At 54.7% G+C, this 22258-nt stretch overlaps 1 protein-coding gene across 2 annotated transcripts in view; it reads right to left on the bottom strand.

The window, feature by feature from the left end:
- The window catches only part of PRKCB (protein kinase C beta), a 249261-nt gene that overhangs the window by 22316 nt on the left and 204687 nt on the right, over positions 1–22258 (bottom strand). For both annotated transcript variants that reach the window (XM_075899914.2, XM_075899913.2), the window contains exons 13-16: positions 21218–21356; positions 15411–15491; positions 15028–15135; positions 3486–3626 (exon numbers count right to left, since the gene is read on the bottom strand). In XM_075899914.2, the coding sequence (XP_075756029.1) occupies positions 3486–3626; positions 15028–15135; positions 15411–15491; positions 21218–21356 (469 nt within the window). The remainder of the gene's footprint in view (positions 1–3485; positions 3627–15027; positions 15136–15410; positions 15492–21217; positions 21357–22258) is intronic.

Raw genomic sequence — 22258 nt, 5'->3', positions numbered from 1 at the left:
GAGCAGTCAAAGGGGCAGAAGAAGGGCAGGACCAGGGGGTCCCTGGGTCGGGACTCAGAGTAGTGAGAGGGCCTGGGTCCCGCCTCTTGTCCTGCCCCTTGCCACCACGGAGCGTGGCCATTACAGGCTGACGCTTGCACCTGAGGCAAGGGGCTATGCCAGGATTGAGGGGGGCTGACGCCCCGGAATGGGAGAGCACGGAGTGGCAGGCGGTGTCCTGAAATGGACACTGCAGACCCAGGGAGCGACGAGGGTCCAGAGCCAGACAAGCCGAGGAGGTGCTACCTTGGCCCACCTGAGGGCCAACGTCTCCATTTCAGAACAGTCAGGCAAGGGGCTTTCAAGGGGACGAGGCTGGTTAAGCACCAGTCTTCTCTAGCAAAGACCCAGAACGCTCAAGAGTCTTCCAGGGGACGTGCACCATTTGTTACTCAGGCTACCGACAGGGTCCAGAGAATGATGAAAGGCCTAGAGAACGTGGCCCGTGAGGGAAGACGGAAAGAACTGGGATTGTTTTGTTTAGAAAAGAGCAGATTGAGAGGGGACAGGAGAGCAGTTTTCAAGTACCTAACAGGGTGTCACGAGGAGGGAGAAAAATTGTTCCCCTTGGCCTCTGAGGACAGGACAAGCAGCAATGGGCTTAAACTGCAGCAAGGGAGGTTTAGGTCGGACGTGAGGAAAACTTCCTACCTGTCAGGGGGGAGAAACACTGGAATAAATTGCCCAGGGGGGTTGTGGAATCCCCATCCCTGGAGATACTGAAGAGCAGGTTGGACACACACCTGCCAGGGATGGTCTAGAGGGTGCTGGGTCCTGCTGTGAGGGCAGGAGACTGGACTCGATGCCTCTTGAGGTCCCTTCCAGTCCTAGTGTTCTGTGATGCTATAGGGACCTTATGCTCGGCACCATCTAGCTAGGTGAACGGTCCCCCCGTACGTGAGCTGCCTTTGCTATCTGAGTGCAGGGTCCCAGGCGTGGGCATGCTGCCTTTGCTCTCCTCCGAGGGAGCCAGTTCTAGGAGGAAGTCTGGGGAAAGCCAGTCTGGGCATTTCAGTTCAAGAAACAGGCCCCGGAGGAGGCAGCTGTGCCGAGAACGGGGGCAGGGACAGTGCAACGAGCAGGAATAGGCAGCAGTCTGGAGAGCAGGACCTCGGAGGAGAGGGCACGGGCCGGGGCAGGGGGCGAGCTAGGAGGGCAGTGCACAGATACCGGGGGGAGTTCCTCCCAGAGCAGAGAGTCCCGATGCTCCATCCCTGGGGACAATGATCAACACGGCCCTCGGCAGCAGGGAGGAAAACGGGGCCAACCGTGGGGAAAGCCTTTGAAACGGGGATGGCCCAAGGAGTCTGGGCCCCTCCTTTGCGGGCGCGCGCCAGAGCCAGATGCCCACGTGTCCGGAGCTGGCCAGGGAGGATGGAATCACTTCTGCCGTGATGCAGGGGGCGGGCTAGCTAGCAAGTGGCGCTTTCTGCAGGGTTCCCCGTAAGCCGGGCGCGGGGGCGGCCGCTCAGGAGAGGTCCCAATTCCACCCAGCTGTGCGCCCACCGCTAGCTTTCGTTTCTGCTGGTGGTGCACGTTTGCACATGCCTCGGTGCACGCGCACATTATTCCGCACATGGATGGAAAGGGTGAGAAGGAACGCCGGCTTCCTGCTGGCTCAACATGAGGTGACTAAGCAAATCCCCAGGCCTGCAAACCAGCTTGAGCTCTGAGCCAATAGGGCCATACTGAGGGCTGGTATCTGACCCCGGAATGACAGATGAGTGAGGAGCAGGGCACACGGACACACACACAGGGAGAGAAGCGAGCACCGAAAGGACCAAGCTGGAGACGGCAGGTCACCGGGCTGTTCTGCGGCTAGGTTCTCGGCACCACACCGAGGGCCTAGGCTCAGTGAGTGTCGGCGGTCACTGCCGAAAGGGACAGAGGGGCAGGGAGATTCGTCCGTCTCTGATACCGTCACTGAGGGGCCCTCAGCACTGTAGTCAAGTCCCTCCCGAAATCCTGACGGTTTTATTCTCGCAGCTCTTCTCAGGCAGGGCCTTGCTGTCGGCCCCCTTGTACGGTGGGAAACAGAGAGACTGAGCTGTGCCCAGGGCCCTACAGGAACACCACGGCAGGTCCCCCGAGAGCTAGGGTACTGCTCTAACTATCGGATCTAGGAGTCAAACTGTCTCCTCCCTCCTCCGATTTCTCACTCGCGTACCTCACTCAGAGTGCTACACTGGCGAGAAGCTATCCCACCTTCCTGGCTGCCCGCCGTGCCGCACAAAGCCAGCCCCGGGCTAGCCGAGAGAGGGCTCCTCTTACCCACCATCGCTAAACCGTCTGCAGGCCACGAGCACGCCCACCTCCGCCCCACCTCTCAGAGCTCACACCCCACAAAGGAGCTGTCTACGCCGCATGTTGCCCCCAGGGAAGCACCTGGAGCTCGGGATGTAATCGTGTAGCCGATTAACCGATAAGGAAAAGCTCCTAGGTTAATGCTATAGACTACATGCATACCCCCCTTCCCCGACAGTACGTTCTTCAGCAGGCTGGCCAGCAGCCTAGCTCAGTTCCGGGACCTACCCCTGCTGCGCCTCGGCTTTTAAAGTGTGTTAGGAGCCAGGCGGGCAGCTCGGCTCAGTCCTGGCTTATGCCAGGTCTGGGATCCTAGACCTCCTCCCCCAGGCAGGGGCTGCTGCCACCCCGCAGTGCTGTCTCTGATACAGAGGCAGCAGCATGGGGCGACAGGCAGCTGGTCCACGAGGGGAGCTGGTTTTTAAACCGGCTCCCCTCGTGGACCAGCTCCCACCTGGTGCCCCGCGCTGCTGCCCTGATACAGAGGCAGCAGCGCGGGTGACGGGGGGGCTCCTGGGGAGTGAGGCCGGAGCACACTGGGGACTATAGAATAGACCCCCGGGGACTACAGAACAGTCGACTAACCGATTAGAATTCGTGAGGTTACTCGACTATTCAATGGACCGATATTTAACACCCACACCCCCAGCCAGCCCAGTCCACCGTGAACACTCGCAGACCCAGCGGGAGAAGCTCAGATTCCCCTTTGGCTTTCTGCTAATGCGCCGACACAATTCAGGCTACAGACTTGCTGGGCTTCCCCGGGGCGGGGCTGGCTGCTGAACGGGAGGTGAAAGTGCCGTTTAGACAGAGACCTTTCCCCCGGCACAGGGAGGGACCCGGGCAGCACCGCGGGGAGAGGGACGGCAAGGCAGTCAGAGCCAAAGCACACGGGCGTCCGCCTCTGTGCTGCAGGCAGGCTGAGGGGCCTCGCGAGGAAGTGGGCTGCTTCCCTCCGGAGGGCTGCTGGCCGTGTGCCAGCTCTCTGGGCGGGGGAGCGCCTAAATATACCGGAGAGGCGGGCTCCGTCCGCGGGCGGCTGAGGGCCGGAGCCGCTGCACGTGTGCCTGCGTGTGCGAGAAAGCGCGTGTCGGAGCGGGAGGGAGAGAGCCCCACCCGCGCGGCCGGCCGGCCACACTTACCGCCTTGGGCTTGAACGGCGGCTGGACCTCTTTGCGCTCAAGCTTCTCCCAGTCGATGTAGCGGAAGAAGGCGTGCTCCTTGATATCCCGCTCCCCCTCCGGGCCGCAGCCCAGGCGTTTCCCCGGGTGCTTGGTCATTAGCTGAGAGAGAGCAAAAGAAGAGACCGTCGTTGCCAGGGAGCCAAACGGCCAAACAACTCCCCTTCCCCCGTCGGGGCGCACGAGTCGGCTGAGGCCAGCGCTACGCTGCGGCCCTGCAACCTGGAGTGGAGCCATCGCCCTCCTCACAGAGAGCCCCACGTCCGGGCCCGGCAACGCTCCCCCGGGCACCCCGCTTTGCCGTCCACAGGGCTGGGCTGCTGCCCCTCAGGGACAGAGCGAGTGAGGCCTTGTGGAAAGCCCTAAGCATGAAATATGGCGGCCTCGTGCCCCTGCCCCATCGCCCCGCCAAGCCCTCCCCCCGCACGGCTCGGCTCTCCCCGGACAGCCCCGGCGTCAGGAAAAGGAAGCTCCGTACACAGCACACAGGGCCTTAGGCCCCCGCCCCCTCCAGGCTCCATCCCCCCTCACGGCATCCTGCTCCCTGGGAGCGCCCTCGGCGACGCAGGGGCAAGCAGTGCTCTGCTGGGGAAGTGCCAGTGTTCCCTGGAAGCTGAGCGCTTGGGCGGCTACCCCATAGACATTCAAATGCCACCCGGCCGGTTAGCAGCGCGCCCACAGCCGGCAGCATGTGCTTCTGCAGGTGGTGCACTTCCGTACATGCCTTGGTGCACACACACAACACTTATTCTGCACACGGGTGGGAAAAAACCGAGGGAACATTGGCAGGTGGGCACTAGCAGAACCAAGAGGGGGATCCACACGGACGGGACCCCAGCTTAGCTTCCCAGGGCCCTGGCCTGTACACTCAGAGCCTGTCGAAGTCCACGGGCGAGGGGCTGCGCTCATCCCAGGAGGGCTGGGCTGGGGCGGCTGGGCTGAAGTGACATGCAGCAGGTGCCGCCCAAACCGGACAGCAGTCATTCTGGATCGGGCTATGGCCACGAGGGAGAACGAGAACGTGCGACGCTACATAGCACCCCCCGCCAGGTAAGCCACGCCCAGGGCAGAGATGACCAGTCTACGCCAGAAAGTCGCTCCTTGGCATGGGACCAGAGACACAGCTCCAAGACTTAGAATTCAACAGCTATCTGGTTCCAAGAGGAAGGTGCGAGGAGGGATGGACTGTAGCCACCTTAAACGTCTCCTTTTCACAGACCCAAAAGGAAAGCAGAGAAGCGTAACTGAAGCAGGAGAGGCCATGCAGACGTTAATGTCCAGGGGGTTTTGTTTGGGTCGTGTCTGGACACAAGATGCAGCTAGCAGAGGTTTATAGAGTGGTGATAAGCAGGGAGAATACGAGCAGCTTTCCTGCAACCAAGGACTGCTGTGTTAGCAGCTGGCCAGGTAATGAGAACCACACGGGGGGTTGCAAAAGGGCACCACCCTTCCCTCTCGGCACTAGGCCATGCCACATGCCACTGCTCAAATTACTGGGCTCCAGGCAGGAACCACAGGCTCCAACCCCTGGCCAGCGGGGGAGGTCAAATTAGATGATCAAAATCGACCCTTCTGCCCCTGAGATATGCGATCCCATGGCACTTCTTGGAAAGGCTGGGGACCGCGCAGTGGGAAGGGGGTGCGGGCAAGGTCTAGAAAGGTCCAGTGCTCTGCCATCGAATGCCTACACGCCACAGACGCTTAATTCCCCCTCTACAACCACTGGAGACGCTAACACGTCCTCTGAGAACCATTCACCTGTTTTGGTCAGTCGAGTGGTTGCCTCTTGCCATGCTGGCATTTGATTTTCACCTGCAATAGGAGTTGGGTTACACCCAGCCAACACACAAAGAGCTAGATGGCCGCTCTTCTTGCTGAGACCCGGATCCTGCAGACGCTTATGTCCAAGTTTAACGTCCCTGAAGTCAATGGACCCGCCCCTGCAACGTGTGCGTTGGCACGATGAGATCGAAACATCTAGCACCCGGACTCCCACACGTACACTTCAGCAGCGCAAATGCCCAGCGGGATGAGTCACTTGAAATACTGAATTAGCAACGAGCCACGTTTCAGCCACGTGGCTCCCCTGAAGACCTGCAAGCCTACGCGGCGCCCACGGAGTTGGATCAGATGCTGTGGAGGCAGGATGGCAGCAACGCGGCACCCTGCCGAGGAACCGAGGGAGTCTGCTTCTCGTTCAGATTGGACAAAAATCTCCTGGCTCCACACCTCCCTGGGTTTGTCTGGCAACCTTGCTCGCCTTTCAACATCACTCCTGCCACGCAGCAGTCACCGGAGCCCCCCGTCGCCTTCCTCTCACACCAAGGCCCCGTGCGCTCCCCACACAAGCAAATTTACCATTTACAGGGGGCTGGGATTTTCCACTTCACTGACTGGCTCTCCTGTAGTTCTAGCTAATAACTGATATGAGTAGGCTCGGGGGGGGGGAGGGGGTTGTTAGTATGGAACTTTACAAACAAGTGGGTCTGTGGCACTGTGAAGGGGTCACCCTCTCGTTGCCCACCCGTGTGGCCGGCGGCACGTCTCCGCCCCGGCTGGCTGCCAGATGGCTTTCTGGTCGGTTGCTTGGGACCAGCCTTCTTACCCCCTTGCTGTAGCTGCTGGGGGGTTAGGGAGGACCCAGGCCCACCCACTCCTCTGGGTCCTGGCCAGGGACCCTGTAAGTAGCAGTTGCCTACTAGCTGTCTCTGCTGTCTGCTGCTCCCTGGGCTGCTCCGTCCAGCCCTCTCTTTCGGGGCTTTGAGACCAGCCTCTCAGCACACCACGGCCAGGGTTCGGTGAAGTGCTGTAGTGGGTTGTGGCTGGTCTTCTGCCACTGGACGTGGGTCTCAACCAGGTCTGAAGTTCAGCTACACTCGGAGCTGTCCCAGGTGCTGCTGTCGTCCCAGTCAGTCGCTAGACCTGGCTAGGTCGCACTCCAGTGAGGAACTGCCAGGCCCTGGCCCTGCAGCTTCTTTTATACCAGCCTTCTGGGCCCTGATTGGCTGCTGGAGAAGCAGCCACTCTAGTCTGCTTGGAGGACCTATTTTCTGCTCTTCTCCCTGGGGCGGGGTGCGGCAAGGCCTCTAGCCTCCAGCAGGGGGCACTGGGCCTAGTCTACTCCATCACAGGCACCTTAGAGTCTAAAAATACATATATAATCCTGAGCATTCGTGGGCAAAACCCACTTCATCAGATGAACTGGAGTGGAAATAACAGAAACCAAGAGCTATCTATAGCAGGAGAAGTGCCTGTCAATTGTAGGACCCATGTTAATGAGGCTAATTAAGTGGGCTGGATGGGTCCCATTCATAGCTTTTGATGTGAAAATGAGGATGTTAAAGGCAGGAGAAAATGGCTTTGTAATGCATCAACCCCCATAATGTCTTTATTCAAGTGCAGGATAATGGTGTCAAACTCCAAGCCTGTGTCTAGACTGGCAAGTTTTTCCGCAAAATCATCTGCTTTTCTGGAAAAACTTGCCAGCTGTCTACACTGGCCGCTTGAATTTCCACAAAAGCACTGACGATCTCATGTAAGATTGTCAGTGTTCTTGCGGAAATACTGTGCTGCTCCCGTTTGGGCAAAAGTCTTTTTCCGAAAAACTTTTGCGCAAAAGGGCCAGTGTAGACAGCAGAGATTTGTTTTCCGCAAAAAAGCCCCAATCGCGAAAATGGCGATTGGGGCTTTTTTGCGGAAAAGCGCGTCTAGATTGGCCATGGACGCTTTTCCGCAAAAAGTGTTTTTGCGGACAAGCGTCCCTGGCCAATCTAGACGCGCTTTTCCGAAAATGCTTTTAACGGAAAACTTTTCCGTTAAAAGCATTTCCGGCAAATCATGCCAGTGTAGACGTAGCCCAAGAGGAACTCCGGATCTGCAGTCTCTCTTGGGAATGGGTTAGTGAAATGCCTTTTTGAGCGCCTGGGCAGGTGAACTGGTTCCCCTCCACATCTGTGTGTATTCCCATGTCTGGTGTCTGATTTGTGTCCATTTATCCTTTGGCGCAGAGACTGTCCGGTGTGGCCGATACATGACAGAGGGATAGCGGATTTGTTTCCACAGCAAGTATTAGACCGAATGCCGGGTACTACAACTCCAGCTAGCGTTCCCCAATGCATGAACATCAGCAAAACAGTTGATGGGGCTCAAGTTTCTGTAGCTTGGGACACGGGTGTTCCTTCCAGACAGATCTTTGTGTTAAGAGAGACGTTCGATTATTGCAGAGATGGACATTGCACCTACAGCTGTTTGACTGTCAGCGTCTCATATGCAGCAGAACATATATCCAACTTTAAATAGGTTTTACTGGCCAGAATCTTAGTTTAGCTGCTGGTTTCTTTTGTGATGGTTGTTTCAAAACACACACACACACACACAAACATCCACACTCATACGTTTCACTGTTAAACCCCACAATTTCCCAGCGTTAACACAAATCCACACCGCATTCTGCACAGCTCCCCCTCAGTAATCAATTACAACAGATTCATTTTCTACTCGAGGTACCTGTCTGCACGGCTGCACTGCAGGGCCAATACCGTGGTGCAGCTATTCTCCTGTATCGCTGGCACGTGCCCCCAGAAACGAAATCTTTGTGCTTGTATTCGCGTGAGCATGAAGGCACCATCTGCTATGGTTCGACAGAAGCCCATGAAGCCTACAGATTGATTCTCCCTGCTTGCAGAAGGGACTCGTTTGCCATTGTTTGTATCACATAGGAACAAGTTCTACACTAATGCCGGGAAGACAACACAACACTGTATGAAGAGGCCTGCATGAGCCCAGCCCATGTTCAACGCCAATACTACATTTCAAGAGTTACCATAAATGAGCGTATATAACCGGCGGGTTATACACGTTTTTACAAACACCGCCCTCGCCCCCCGCAGGGTATACATGTCCGCACGGTATACAAGTTTATTTTTACCCATTAGAATTGGGTGAGCGCCGATCCGCTGCAGGGAGGGCTCCCCTCCTGCAGGCCGGCCAGCTTGCCTGCGCTGCACTCTCCATTCCCCTGCCCGGAGGAGGGTGGGTTGCACCTGGCTGCGGCTGCGCAGGGCCTGGGTGCAAGTGCGGCTCCCTTCCCGCAGGCCGGCCAGCTTGCATGCACTGCGCTTTCCGTTCCCCCCGGTATGTGCAATTACCGTGAATTAGCCTATAGAACCCACGGGTTATACACGTCCACGGATAATCTACGTGTTTTTTTTTTACACAGCAAAGAAAAACTGCGGGTTATACACGAGTGTGGGTTATATACACTAACACGGTAAGTCAAACAGCAGCTATGTAGCGTAGTGCAGGAAAACCAGAATTTCTCATCTTGAATATGTGATCAGCTTCCATTGATTCAGATTCTAGTGCAGCAAAGTCCTTACCCGTGTGCCAGATCTGGGGCGTAACTTCTCGAGTTACAATGGGACTGTCCCGTGGAGATGCAGCTACATCTCCAGGGGCTTTCTTTAAAGCAGATTATTCTGCCACAGGAGGTGGAAATGCCCCCAACAGATCTCTGAGCCTCTCTAAAGTTAGCGGGGGCACTGGGGAGAGCCGCTCATGGAAGTGGGGCGGCCGGACAGTGCGCTGAGCCCTCCCCGCCCCATGGCAGCAGCAGTGCCGTAGGGCAAAAGCAGAGCCCAGGGTGCAGGCAGAGCCGTGGGGGAGGGGGAGAGCAGAGCCTCATGCAGCAGCGGGGTGGCCAGCTGGAAAAGTGGAGATCCTGGTGCACTGACTTCACCTGGTTCAGCCAATCAGGTCCCAAGGGTGCTGGACTAGGGAGATCCAACCTGTATTAGACATGTCACTGCTATGGTGTGCCGCGGCATTCAGCCAATCACCAGAGCATGGCGCGCACACGTCCCCAGGGCCGGCCTTAGGACGTAGGGGGCCCTACGTGGGGCTAGCACACTGTGCCCGAAGGCAGCCAGGAGCTGCGTGTGTGATTTTTTAGAGATGTGATTTTATAATCTTCAGCAACACACTCATGGAATAGTTTTAACACAAAGAAGGTCCCGCAGACTGGAAAGTCAGAAACAGACAGTATGGACCTGGGGTTGGCAAATGCCCAGAAACGGCTTCGTTACCACTCGCATGGCTCTTTTGCAGGGTCAGCATCTGCTAAGAGCTCTGGCCGGCTTCTTCGCTTGTAAGGGAACTCGCTCCTCCCTGGAGGAAGCAGAGCCTCAGAACCAGGACAGGAAGGGTCGGTGGACATTAAGGCCCAGCAGTGCCCCAAATTTTTGGGTGCCTGACTCAGCTGGCTATTCTGCATATGGTGCCGATGGAGCCAGAGGTCGAGGGCTCAAGCCCCGCCTCCTCCCAGGACAGCCACCACAAGCTTGGTGATGGATGTACCGGTGATGGATGGACCAGGTACCCTTGGGACATAGGACTGATAAGGGGGGCCCAGAATGTAGGGAGGTTGGGGGGCTCCCCCAGTGGCATAGTGGATAAGGTGGGCTGGCATGGCTTAGGGGATAAGGCATTCATCTGGAGCGAGCAAAGGGGGGGGGTTCAAGTCCCCCCCTTCTCCCGCTGGGAGAGGTGGGATAAAGGGTGCCGCGAAGGTAAACTGGCAGGGCAGGTTCTGGCATGGCTCTGCACATCTCCCTGATGGCACATCCTACCAAGCCGTCTGCCCATTGGCCACTTAACCCTGAGATTATTAACCCCCAAACAAAATTTTAAAAGTTCTCTGCTTTTCAATTAAGAAAAATAAAGAATTTGCTGGAAACATCAGCTCCGGCTGCTCCTTCGACACTTGTGTCACCACTAGATCCCAGGGGGCATGGGGCGTGTCAGTCACACCACTGAACTGGCCTAAAACAACCTGCTCTCTGATCTTTTCCTTCCCCGGCATCTCAGCGGTTGAAAATGGCCTTTCCAAATCCCCGTCGCCGTGATGGAGACAGCCCCGGCACTGCCTGTCTCTGCTATCCACAGAGATTGAGGGAGGACCTGGTACTCACAGGCGTTAGGAAACCCAGTTAGGTCACAAACAAGAAAGTGCCCCTCACGAAGAGATGGGACAGTACTTTAGCTGTCACATGCCGGGGAGTCATTCGGACACCAGCCTAATTTCCGGAGCTTGTGCAACGTGAGCGCCTGCTTTTGGCAGCTGAACCAGCATTTCTCATGAATGGACGGCACAAAGAAAGCTATGCACAATAAAACCGGTAATTACTACATCTGCATCCCCCCTCCCGCTGCAAAACAACTCGGATTTCTCCTCCCCAAACACCCCCACCAGACAGAGCGGATACTCCAACGGCCTGGTCTACACTAGGGCTTCATTTCAAAATAACCCACCCGTAGGTCGAATTTGTAAGTGGAGCGTCCACACGACCAAGCCTGTTATTTCGAAATAACGGGCCGCTTATTTCAAAATCTGTCCTCCCGCTTTCCCCGAGAAATAACGCTAATTTCAAAATAGTTATTTCGAAATCGCCGTCGTGTGGACGCTTCACTGCTGTTATTTCGAAATAACGACTCCTCAAGGTCATTCAAAGTAATTACTCCCCAGTAGCAGGGCTCTACATTGAGGCGGCGCGTCTACATTAACAGAGCCTGCCTCGGACTAATTTCAAGGCTTCCCCGTAATGAGGACATGCTATTCCGATTTTGTTAAATCGAGAGTTGTTAAGTCAATTTAAGTAATTTTGAAAGCGTTCCCTCGTGTAGACATGCCCTAATTGAGGAAAGCATTATGGCATTTGATCTAGTATGTAGCTTTTAATGCGGAGTGAAAAATGCAGATTCCGGTAAGTATCCCATTTGCTTCCTAGTGAGTGCATCTTTGGGGAACATTTACCATTTTGCCTGTGCAGATACACGGCCCTCTGTGCCGAATCACTGCCCATCTCCAGGCTGTCCAATGCAAGATTTAAAACCACACTCAATAATGATGGGCGCCAGAACATAGGAATAAAATTGTGTAGGGCAACAAAATCGCCCTTCAATTTTTCCTGGAAAACCTGCCTGAGACACACAAAACCTTTCGTGTTGACAGGCAGAGCTTTTCCTGGTTGCTGTTTTCATTGAATTGAATTTCACTGAATTGAACTTAGCTCACAAAACTTTTTCCTGCAAAATGCATGACTTGCCACCACAAACAAGACTTAGATTCTCCTGCACTTGAAGATCCCTACCTCTGTGTCTTTTTTTGCTTACTGGGCTTCTTAAAATTGCAGTCAGGTTGTGGGGGGCAGGATGTGGAGGGCAAGCAAGCAAAATGCCATGTCCCCTCCTGCATCTTTTTCGTTCAGAAAAATATATAGATTGAACCACCACCGTGTTGTCTACACAACATACTTGGGACAAAAAGAGGAGAATTTCCAAAGGAAACCAGGACGCACAGACAGAGCTAAATTCCCTTTCATGCAACCTCCGATTTGCCAGAAGTGAGAAAAGCCGCAACGGCTCTATCCAGCAGCTGTTTCAATCATGGTCTCTTCTTGTCGATTTACAGCATTCAGGGTTTGACGGATGCGACCGAAAACAAAGCAGACAGCTTGATTTATCACGGCTCCCCTCTCTAAGCACTGCCAGTGTCATGCCCTGGGGCACGGCGGGGACAACGATGTTTAGCATAACACTAGAAACCATCTTCCTCACTTCGTTTATGGTAGATGTGGAGAGGTAGCCTCCAATCCACCCGCCCCCCCGAAAGTTGGCACAATTAACTCCCACTCAGATTAATACGATGGCTTCTAAATTAACACGGAGACTTTACTGCTGCTTTGTACTGAAACTGACTGCCAAGTGACCTGGAAAACAACCGCCTCCCTGTGACCCATTTAAACCCTTGAACGCTTCAACTTTTCCCCTCCAAAGAGCTGCCCGCCCGCCTATTTGTCACCCATGCTACGAGTCCTGCAGCAACGGGAAAGCAGGCTATGCAAGGCTGTCGCAGCAATGCACCTGCAAGTTGTGTTGTTATGCGCCAGCCAGTGCACATGCCAACGTCCCCGTGACAGACATTTGACATTTTTTAAAATAACAACCGAGTTTTAAAAAATCCGCTCGACACTCAGCTCTCATGGTCTGGGTTCCAGCTGCGTTTTGGCTGACCGAAGAATGGGTCAAACCTGAATAAAACTTCCATCTCAAGACTCTCAACAAACTAAGTGATTGGGCAACAAAATGGCAAAGACATTTCACATTGATCAACGTAAAGTGATGCACATTGGAAAAAATAATCCCAACTATACGTACAATATGATGGAGGCTAATTTAGCTACAACTACTTGAGAGAGAGATCTTGGAGTCATTGTGGATAGTTCTCTGAAAACATCCACTCAGTGTGCAGCGGCCGTCACAAAAGCAAATAGAATGTTAGGAGTCATTTAAAGAGGGTTAGTGAATAACACAGAAAATAGCTTATGGCCTTTATATAAAACCATGAGACGCCCACATCTTGAATACTGCGTACAGATGTCAAAAAAGATATATTGGTGTTGGAAAAGGTTCAGGAAAGGGCAACAAAAATGAGGGGTTTGGAACAGGTCCCATGTGAAGAGAGATTAAAAAGACGGGGACTTTTCAGCTTAGAAAAGAGGGGATATGCTAGAGGTCTATAAAATCATGACTGGTGCGGAAAAAGTAATTAAGGAAAAGTTATTTACTTGTTCCCATAACAGAAGAACCAGGGGTCACCAAATGAAATCAACAGGTAGCAGATTTAAAACAAACAAAAGGAAATTTTTCTTCATGCAGTGCACAGACAACCTGTGGAACTCCTTGCCAGAAGATGCTGTGAAGAGGAAGACTTGAAAAGGTTTCAAAAAAGAGCTAGAAAAATTCATAGAGGTTAGATCCATCAATACCTATTAGCCAGGAGGGGCAGGGATGGTGTCTGTTTGTCAGAGGCTGGAAATGGGTGACAGGGGAGGGATCACTTGGTGATTCTGTGTTGTGTTCCCTCCCTCTGGGGCACCTGGCCTTGGCCACTGTCAGCAGACAGGACACTGGACTTTGGTTTGACTCAGCGTGGCCGTTCTGATGTTCTTTTATTGCTTAGGGCCAATTCAAGCGAGGCATGCGCTTGAGTCTTTGCCGGGCTGGCTCTCAGTTCACTGCTTCATACTGAGGCTCATTTTAAAAAGCGCATTTGTTACGGTAAAATGAAGCCTAGATCCTGCAAACCCCCCCACACCCGGGTGCTGAATCTAGACCCCAGGCGTCCCCACACCAGCGTTGCTGCGACAGCAGCAGCACAAGGGTGCGGAACAAACAAGGCGGCAGGTAGTTAAGACACGTTGAGACAGGTATGAAGTCCCGAAGAGGCCCTTGCGTGGAAGAGGCGAGCCTGCAGCACCCCCACATCAGAGAGGTGCTGTAGGAACGGGTCCCCCACCGCACGGCGCTGCTTCGCCTCATCCATCCAATGCAGCGGCCTGAGGAATCTGCCTTTTCCCAAGGAGGTGCCAGGGCTCCTCCGAGGATCGTGCAGGAAGTCGGCGTGGGAGAAGCGATGCAGCCGGGGAGGGAAGGGGAAAGCGGCGCTCTGAGGCGCGCTCCCCCTCCTGCACGGGGCGGGCACTCGCTCACCGGCGCTTCCATCCGGAGCCGTGTGCGGCTGGACTCCCGCTGCCGGCCTTCCCGAGGGGGCTGCCTCGTGGCCGTGTCATACCTAGCGCTCATGCCCTCAGCGCTAGGGAAAGGCTCGAGCCCTGGCGCTTCTGGGGTCGGAAGGAACGCCGCTCCAGCGCAGAACGCTCACTGAGCAGACGGTGCAAATCTCCAGCAGTGTGCAACACAGGCACCGACTTCCCCTCTAGCTGGGGGCTGCTCGAGCCCTGCTTCCCCCAGGCCTCTGCCCCCCCTTCCTGTCCCTGGTCAGCCCCAGACCCGCCCCCCTTATCCCATGCCCTGTCCCTGCTTCATCCCCACCCTCCTCCTCCCTGGAGCACACCTCATCCCCCTTCTCTCCCGCCTTCCTGGAGCTTCCTGAATGCCCCGAGTCAGCTGTTCATGGCACTCCGGAAGCGCTGAGGCAGCGGAGGAGGAACTGATGAGCAGGGCCACCCATGCACGAGAGGCCGGGGGGAAGAGGCGCTTGGCTGCCGGTGGGTGTTTGGCACCCACTAATTTTCCCCTGTGGGTGCTCCAGCCCCGGAACACGAATGGAGGCAGCACCTGTGAGCTGCAAAACCCCCACCTGAGGGGCAAGCAAGCAGAATGGCCCTTTTGCAGCCTCTTGGTGCATGCACTTACTCGGAGATTTTAAAGGCCAGAACAGGCCCCAGGGCTCGTCTGGTCCGACTTCCTGTACGAAAGAGGCCAAGGAAATTCCCCCAGACACTCCTGCCTGGCGTCCAGTCGCCCCAGACTCTGCCCCACCGCAGTAACACAAGTTCTCGCCGATCACTAGGATTAGCCACCTCTGCGGGTGGTCCCGCAATGTGACCCCCCTGAATGAGGCAGGCGGCTGCACGTGTAATTCTGCACAGAGCCCCTAACCCCCCCGCGCTGCCCCACCCAGCAAGCAAGCTCTGCCCCTTACCCCTTTGCAAATCGCCACGGCCTCCTTGGACATGGACTTGGGGTAGGCGACGTTGTGCTCCATAATGGACTGGAAAAGCTCGTCTTCATCTTCCCCTTCGAAGGGCGCCTGTGGGGCAGAAAGGAGACCGGTTAAGGGGCAGCCTCCTTGCCTTGGGCGTAACGGCCGGGCCTCTGATCTTCCGCTAGGCAGCCCGTCGCCGTCCGGCCCTTTCATTTCTCTGGCTGCTTCATGGTGGATCTCTTCCAGATGTGCCACCCCTCCCCCGGCCTGTGACCCCGACTGGAACCCCGCCCCGCCCACTGCTCCCCACGTCTGCGCCTCGACAGCCGCTCCCGATGGAACTCACACAATCCCATGGGAACCAATTAAAATGCAATTACCTGGCCAGCTAGCATCTCGTAGAGCAGAACTCCAAATGCCCACCAATCCACGGACTTCCCATAGGGCTGATAAGCAATTATCTAAAAACAACCAAAACAGCGGGATTACGACAATGCAAAGCAATTCCGAGCCCCAGGCCAGGGCCAAAGCAGAGGCATATGTATTTGTGGTTGGATTTTTCAGACGCGAGGAGCGCTCACAGCCGCTGCTGAAATAGCACAGAGCGGCCGAGGTTCAGAACGTTGGAAAGTCAGGTCCTTGTCCACATGGTAGGACGTCAGGAAAACCAGAACATTCACTCGGATTTTTCAAGTGGCACATATTTAAAAAACATACCTAGCATGTGGCGTCTATAATACAGTCTGTTACGAGCATCAACTCTAAGAAGCCAGGTAAATCAAGATATTGGCTGAAAAATCAATGCACGAGAAGAAAGAACAATAATGTGATCAGATTCGCTCACAACTGCACAGGACCCTCGGCACCCTCCTCCCCAATCCAGCAGTATATAGTTGTTTTAATTAGAAAAGTTGGGCCAAATTCGTCTCTCTCACCCCGATGTAAAACTGGATTAATTATACTGATCTCTCTTCAGTTGCACTGGTGTGTCAGTATAGAATGTGACCCTCTGTAGAGGTGTGCCTTTCAAAGGGCTTTAGTAATTAAAAATCTCAACATTTGATGCGATTAGACTGCCTTGTTATTTGACGAAAATAGCTCAAACTCCCAGAAAATTGTCAACAGAAAGCCATTGTGTTTTTGAAATGTCAAGAGTCAAAATTTGACTGGAACCAGGGGCAACTGCTTGCCTCAAACCGTGAAATTTCACATTTTTGCACGGCACTTTTTGGGAAAATTTGTGGCTGTGAAATACCAGTCTGCACCACCATGCTGGGAAACTGGCAAGATCGTTTGCCAGCTTTGCACATGGCTTGGTTTCATTCCTCCTATGTCCACGAACAGCCATCAGACAGGGCAGAGAACCACTGAACCCGACCGGAGAACTGTCCAGCACAGAGAAACTCTCCTAGCGTAATCAACTGAACGCTCCAAAATCGTTCCGGCGCATCGCACGGGTCCAGGTACAATTCTTCTCCCAAAGACGTTGCTCAGCAGAGAAAAAAAAGGCCCAGCCCGTGGGAATGTCCCACGTTCCCTAAATAAGTCTTCTCCACTTCACGGTCTGTGAAACCACCGGCAGTTACAACCGCACCGTCGGGCCTGCTTGAAGCATGCAGACACTTTGCCGCGAAGCATCCTTGCCACCGGAGCGGACCAGAGATTATTTCCAGGAAGGAGAGGGGCTCAGCATTCTGAGCACGAACAATCTGCATCATTGCGAGCAGACTTCAGGCTTGTTTCCAGACTGTTTATGTGACTTTGCAGTGTCTTGACTAGGGGTCCAGGTTCCCGCAGACAACGGGGTTGCGCGTGCACTTACACGTAAGCGCACACTGCCAGAGTTTTGCTGGCTCAGCGTCAGACGGAGTCCGGGATGAGCAAAGCGCCTCGCTTGCTGAAGGGAAACTTTTAGACACCTCCACATGGCTTATAAACCCACGGTAGCTTGATCACTGAAAAAGCTCACACCCCACTGCAGCACTGGGATGTTCCCAGCTCAGCTGTGTTTGGATTTCCCAGCTACCTCTCGGAAAGAAATTCCTCCAGTGATCAGCCCTCCTGCGAGTGCCGGGCAGACGAGGAACGTCCGCACTGTGCACAGCTGCTGCGTCACCTCGCCCGGCCACGGCCGACGATGACGGTGCATACGGGCCCATGTGGGCGTGGGCACGTGTCTGGCATTTTATTTCCCCATTTTCAAGCGAGAACGTCACTCTAGCCGCATCTGCAAAGGATCAGAGAGGAAGCAGGAAGGCAGCCGGAGCGCAACCGTGCACACGGAGCTGTAGCCAGGGTTGGCCACCGGAATCAAAGGATCCGGCCTCGGCAGAGAGCCGATGTGGGCTCCGAAGGGCTCTTGCAAGACCTAGTTGATGTGCGTGCGTGGCTGCTGCCGGGCCTCGTGGCAGCGTTCAGCGTTTGACAGGCCTGAGGCTGCGCCATCTGTTACTTAACGCAGAACAATTACACAATTTATTCATCCTAATTACAGAATTCTATTCTGAATAGATTCGTATATTCAAATACGAATGCAAATCACATGCTAATGACAGTGAAAAATACACACGGTGATTCTGTTCAACTCTAAGCGGTTTTTCTGTTGATTTCCACCTCCCCACCTTCAGCCGAGGCCCCAATCCTGGAATCTGATCCTCGCTGGCAGACATCCGGGCCCCACAGAGCCCCATTTCTCTCCTACTTAAACAGAAATCTCCCCCTCCCTCGGAGAACAATTTCCCTGCAGAAGCAAAGGAAACTGGTTGGGTTTCAGATGACTCTGTCAATCTGCCATGTGCAAAGAGCCACTTGCATTGGCTTCCAGCCACGAAAGGGAGCAGGTTCTAACAGGAGCTTCTCTCTTCCGATAGGCTGGACAAGACCCGGCTATGGGGCAGGGTTTAGACCAACAATCCTCTCTGGTCTGCTACACAAAGTCTAATTCTGGCCTCTTACCATAGCCCACTACTGCCCCAGCAGGACAATCACGTCTTTTCAGCCTGTCAATCACAGGCCTCATCGAACGACCTCTTCGCAGCCCATCTGAAACCTGCAAAAGCAGTGACAGTCCGTGACATCGAACGCGGAGGCTGAGATCTTGTCCCGAATGTCACAGGAGCCTGGATTCCGCTAAATCCTTACACGCATGCCTGACTACAAACAAACGAGCCGTGTGCTTCAAATCGGGCGCATGGCGCGTCGAGTCAGGGACGGTTCTTCCTTCCTTTCGGTGCGGGAGGACTCCCACGATCAGATGCCGCGGAGAAAGGGACAGCTATCAGCTATACATTGCAGAGAGTCGGTCTGTCCGTCTGGCTGCCCCCCAGCCTGGGGACATGCACCCCACCCCCGCTGCAGCGACCACGGAGTGGTGCTTCTCCCCCGCTCTGGTGAGAGAGGGCGGGGGTTGTCTTCTCTTTCCAACAGGTCAGGGCACACGAAGATGAAGAAGGGACCAGGGTGGCCACCTTAGAGATTTCAGAAATGGATGCTTCTGCCACAAGCTCCAGTGAAAATTCCCAGGAGAGGGTGACAGGTGGAGCTGTGTCCAAGCCACGATCTAAGAGGGGCACAGACCTTTGAGTAGAGTTTGGCTCCGAAGACTCGGGGGGGGGGGGGCAGAAAGAGCATCACCCCCGGCTAGGAAAACACAGCACGTGGATGCCCCAGCTGGAAGGGACTGGCCACGAGGCCTGGGCCTTTGTGCGCGTACTCAGGGAGGCATTGCCGACGGAAAGAAAGGAGCCGGGCGAAGGAAGCGCTCGCCCAGAGACGTGGCGGCAAAGTAACATCAGCTGGCTGGAGACAGAGACAATGTAATCGGCTGCCCAAGGCCATGGGGATAGACGCAAAGATTGGCAGCTTATGAATGCCCCGTCCCTGAGGCTGGTCAGTGCAGCCCCATAAGAAGGGGGCCTAGAAGAGCCTGGCCACAGAGCGAACGGAGCGGGGATTGCTGCAGACGTCACACCTTGTCCGCTGGCCCTTGTGCAGGCCGAAGTCTCTTGGCTTCCATCGTCTGCAGCTGAGCCAACGCCGCGAAAGGACAGAGACCTCGCCAGCCTCCCGACAGGGGCCCGGCCTTGGGGGCCGACTGAGTTTCCCTACAGATGCCTGCATCAGGCTCCCTGAAGAACAGCGGGAGTCAACCAAGGGGCACCTGCCTTCCTGGTCAGGGGGCATTCGTGAGACAGGAACCCAGCCCTGCTACTGGCTCTCGGCCGGGAACCAACGGGCAGGAGCTGAGATGATGGGGACGGGGTCCCCTCCGTGGAAGATTGGGGCGTGGGAACAGGAGGTCTCTCGCTCACGCAGCGGCGGCGCCGCTCGGGAATCGGGGCAGAGGCGGGTCCCTACGCGGGGTGGTCCTGGGAGAGGAGGAAGACCCGGAGACAAGGCCCAGCAGGAGAAGGCACCTGAGGCAGGGAAGATGGAGGAGAGGAACCCGGCTGCCCCAGCCAGGGAGCCTGGATGTGGGGAGAAGGGCTCATGGGGTGCTGGAGAGAGGGGCAGAGACCACATTCCTAGGCGGGTCAATGCCCATATCTCCAGCAGCAAGGGGGACTCCACTAGACACCCCATTCCACTGGGACAGAGTGGGGGAAACAAACGGGGGCTGCCAGAGAAAGGGCAGAGCCTGCACCCCGTGTCCTGATGCCCAAGCCAGAACCCCGGGGAGGGCAGCAGAACTTGGCTTAGTCAGCAGGCTCTGGCATCTGTTGGGCCTCGAGACCCGCAGCCTCCAGCGGGGCCTCGCCAGAGGGGGAGCGGCCAGGCCGGCTGGCCAGCAGGCACGGAAACCCAGCCATGCTGCAGGGAAGTGGAGCAGGCATCAGCCCTCTGCGGCTAGGAAGAAGATTGATTTGGAGCCAGGTGTTTGGCGGAAGCAGAAGAGAATCTTCCTCCTGCCTGGCGGTTTGTGAGCAGGGCAATGGGGGGTTTTGCAGCAAGGGGGGGGGCTTCCCTCACCCGCCTGCCACTTTGACCCTGGCAGCTACAGCGACGGGAGCTAAGCAAAACGGAGAATGCCCGACCTTGCGGCAGTGGCGTTCATCCCGCCGTGAGACAGGAAGCTGAAACTTTCCTGGTGCAGGAAATTCTAAAGAAAAAATGTTGACTTGGAAAAGTGTTGAAAAGTTTGTGAAACAAAACACAGACCTTCCCCAAGTCAAAATGTTTCATTTCAGCCTCCGGAAAGGACACAAAACTGCGTTGTCGTGAGTCGTTTCACCATGGAGCTGTATTTTCTTACGTTGGGTGCACTGCCTTGTGGGAGTCGTAGTTTGGGAGCACAAGACTTTTCACCTTCTCCCCTGGCTCCCGGCCACATGACATTTCCAGGGTCACGTGACTCCCAGGATGCACCACACATCTTGGGCAGAATGAAACCAGCACACTGCCTTATGGGAGAGGTAGTCCTAGTGGAGCTGAAACAAAAAACAGGACTGTGGAGCACTTTAAAGACTAAGATGGTTTAATAGGTGACGAGCTTTCGTGGGCCTGACCCACTTCCTCAGATCAAATAGTGGAAGAAAATTGTCACAACCATATATACACCTTTTGGAGAGAAGAGGGACAGAACTACAACTCCACTAAGGCAATGTGTCCCGATAAGAAAATGTCATTTCTGTTTTAATGACGTTATTTGAAAGCAATCATTTTGGGTCAGCTACAAAAAGTGAAATATTTCAATCCAGGCCAAACCAACCCCAAAGGAAATCTTGTATTTTGATTTTCGAAATGGCAAAAAAAAAATCAATTTTATTTTTTGGCAAAATTAAAATTTTTCCGCCCAAAATTTCAAGTTGGTAGAAACTACCTTTTCTGTTGCAAAGTCATTCCATGGAGAACTCCCCATGCTCTCTACTGCCCATGTTGCTTTGCGTGCATTCTTCGCCTGGCTCTAAAGGGATCTCCCTTAGGTCTGGCTTCAAAAACGTGCGCTACCCCCAGACTCAGACACACAGGAAACGCTGTCGACTGGCAATTCTTGTCAGAGGGTTACGACAAAAATTAGTCGGTACTTCTGCTGAGCGATAAAAGCCACCAAAGCTACTGTGTTTTCTCTGCCTCTCCCCACTGGTCCCAGAAGCAAAAGGTGTTTTATGGCGCACACGTCCCCATAAGCGATGTTTATCCTTGCAAGCCCGTTGCCGCGGCGCGTCGGCTGCGCGTCACGTCCTCTCACCTCGGGGGCGATGTAGTCAGGAGTGCCGCAAAAGGTCTTGGTGGTCGCCCCGTCCCAGATGTTCTCCTTGCACATGCCGAAGTCTGCAATCTTGATGTGCCCTTCGCTATCCAGCATCACGTTGTCCAGCTTGAGGTCTCTGCAGCAGGACAGTAAACAAACAGTTACACAAAAGGGTCACGTGAAAAGGCGGTGGTCAAGCCAGCCAACAGAATGAAATCCAGGAGCATCAGAGCCCAATGCTCTAAATGTTTTATTCCACAGGAATATCAGGCTGGACAAGGCACTGGGAAATATACTATATGTACAACCTTGCCCTAGCAGGGAGATCGACTTAATAGGTCGTTTTTCATCTTTCACATCTGTGCACCTCAACTGCATTTGGCGTTGACACGTAACCAAAAGGTAAATGGTACTAGGGATGTTAAAATGGGTTTAAATAAGTAACCGTGTGACCGCTGATGTTTTCAGCGGTTATGTGGTTCCACAGGGGGCAGCAGTCGGCTCCCTGTGCATACTGACTCCCGCCTCCCCCCAGTACTGCTGCCTCTGATACAGAAGCAGCAGCAGCGGGAGAGAGGGGGTGGAGGCAGCTCCCTGGGAGCTGGTGCACACTGGGCTGGCTTTTCAGTGGGCTCCCCGTGTGAACCAGGAGCCTGTATGTAACTGTGAACATGTTGGCTCATCAGTTAGCCATGAACACAGTTACATTTCACATCCCTAAATGGTACCAAGTCAGAAAAGGTTCAAGCCTTATCCAAACTTCTCTTCCTAATAATAATAATAATAATAAAAGGTATATGTCCATATATCTCATAGATCTGGAAGGGACCTCGAGAGTCATCAAGTCTAGTCCCCTGCCCTCATGACAGGACCAAATACCATCCCTGCGGGGAGGGATAGCTCTGCGGTTTGAGCCTTGGCTTGCTAAACCCAGGGTTGTGAGCTCAATCCTTGAGGGGGGCCATTTAGGGATGTGGGGCAAATCTGTCAGGGATGGTACTTGGTCCTGCCAGGAGGGGAGGAGACTGGATGTGATGA

The sequence above is a fragment of the Pelodiscus sinensis genome, chromosome 15, assembly GCF_052426305.1.
Source record: "Pelodiscus sinensis isolate ZL-2025 chromosome 15, ASM5242630v1, whole genome shotgun sequence".
NCBI lineage: Eukaryota > Metazoa > Chordata > Testudines > Trionychidae > Pelodiscus > Pelodiscus sinensis.
Note: the sequence above shows the minus strand (reverse complement) of the source record. Positions and strands in the feature narration are given on the sequence as shown.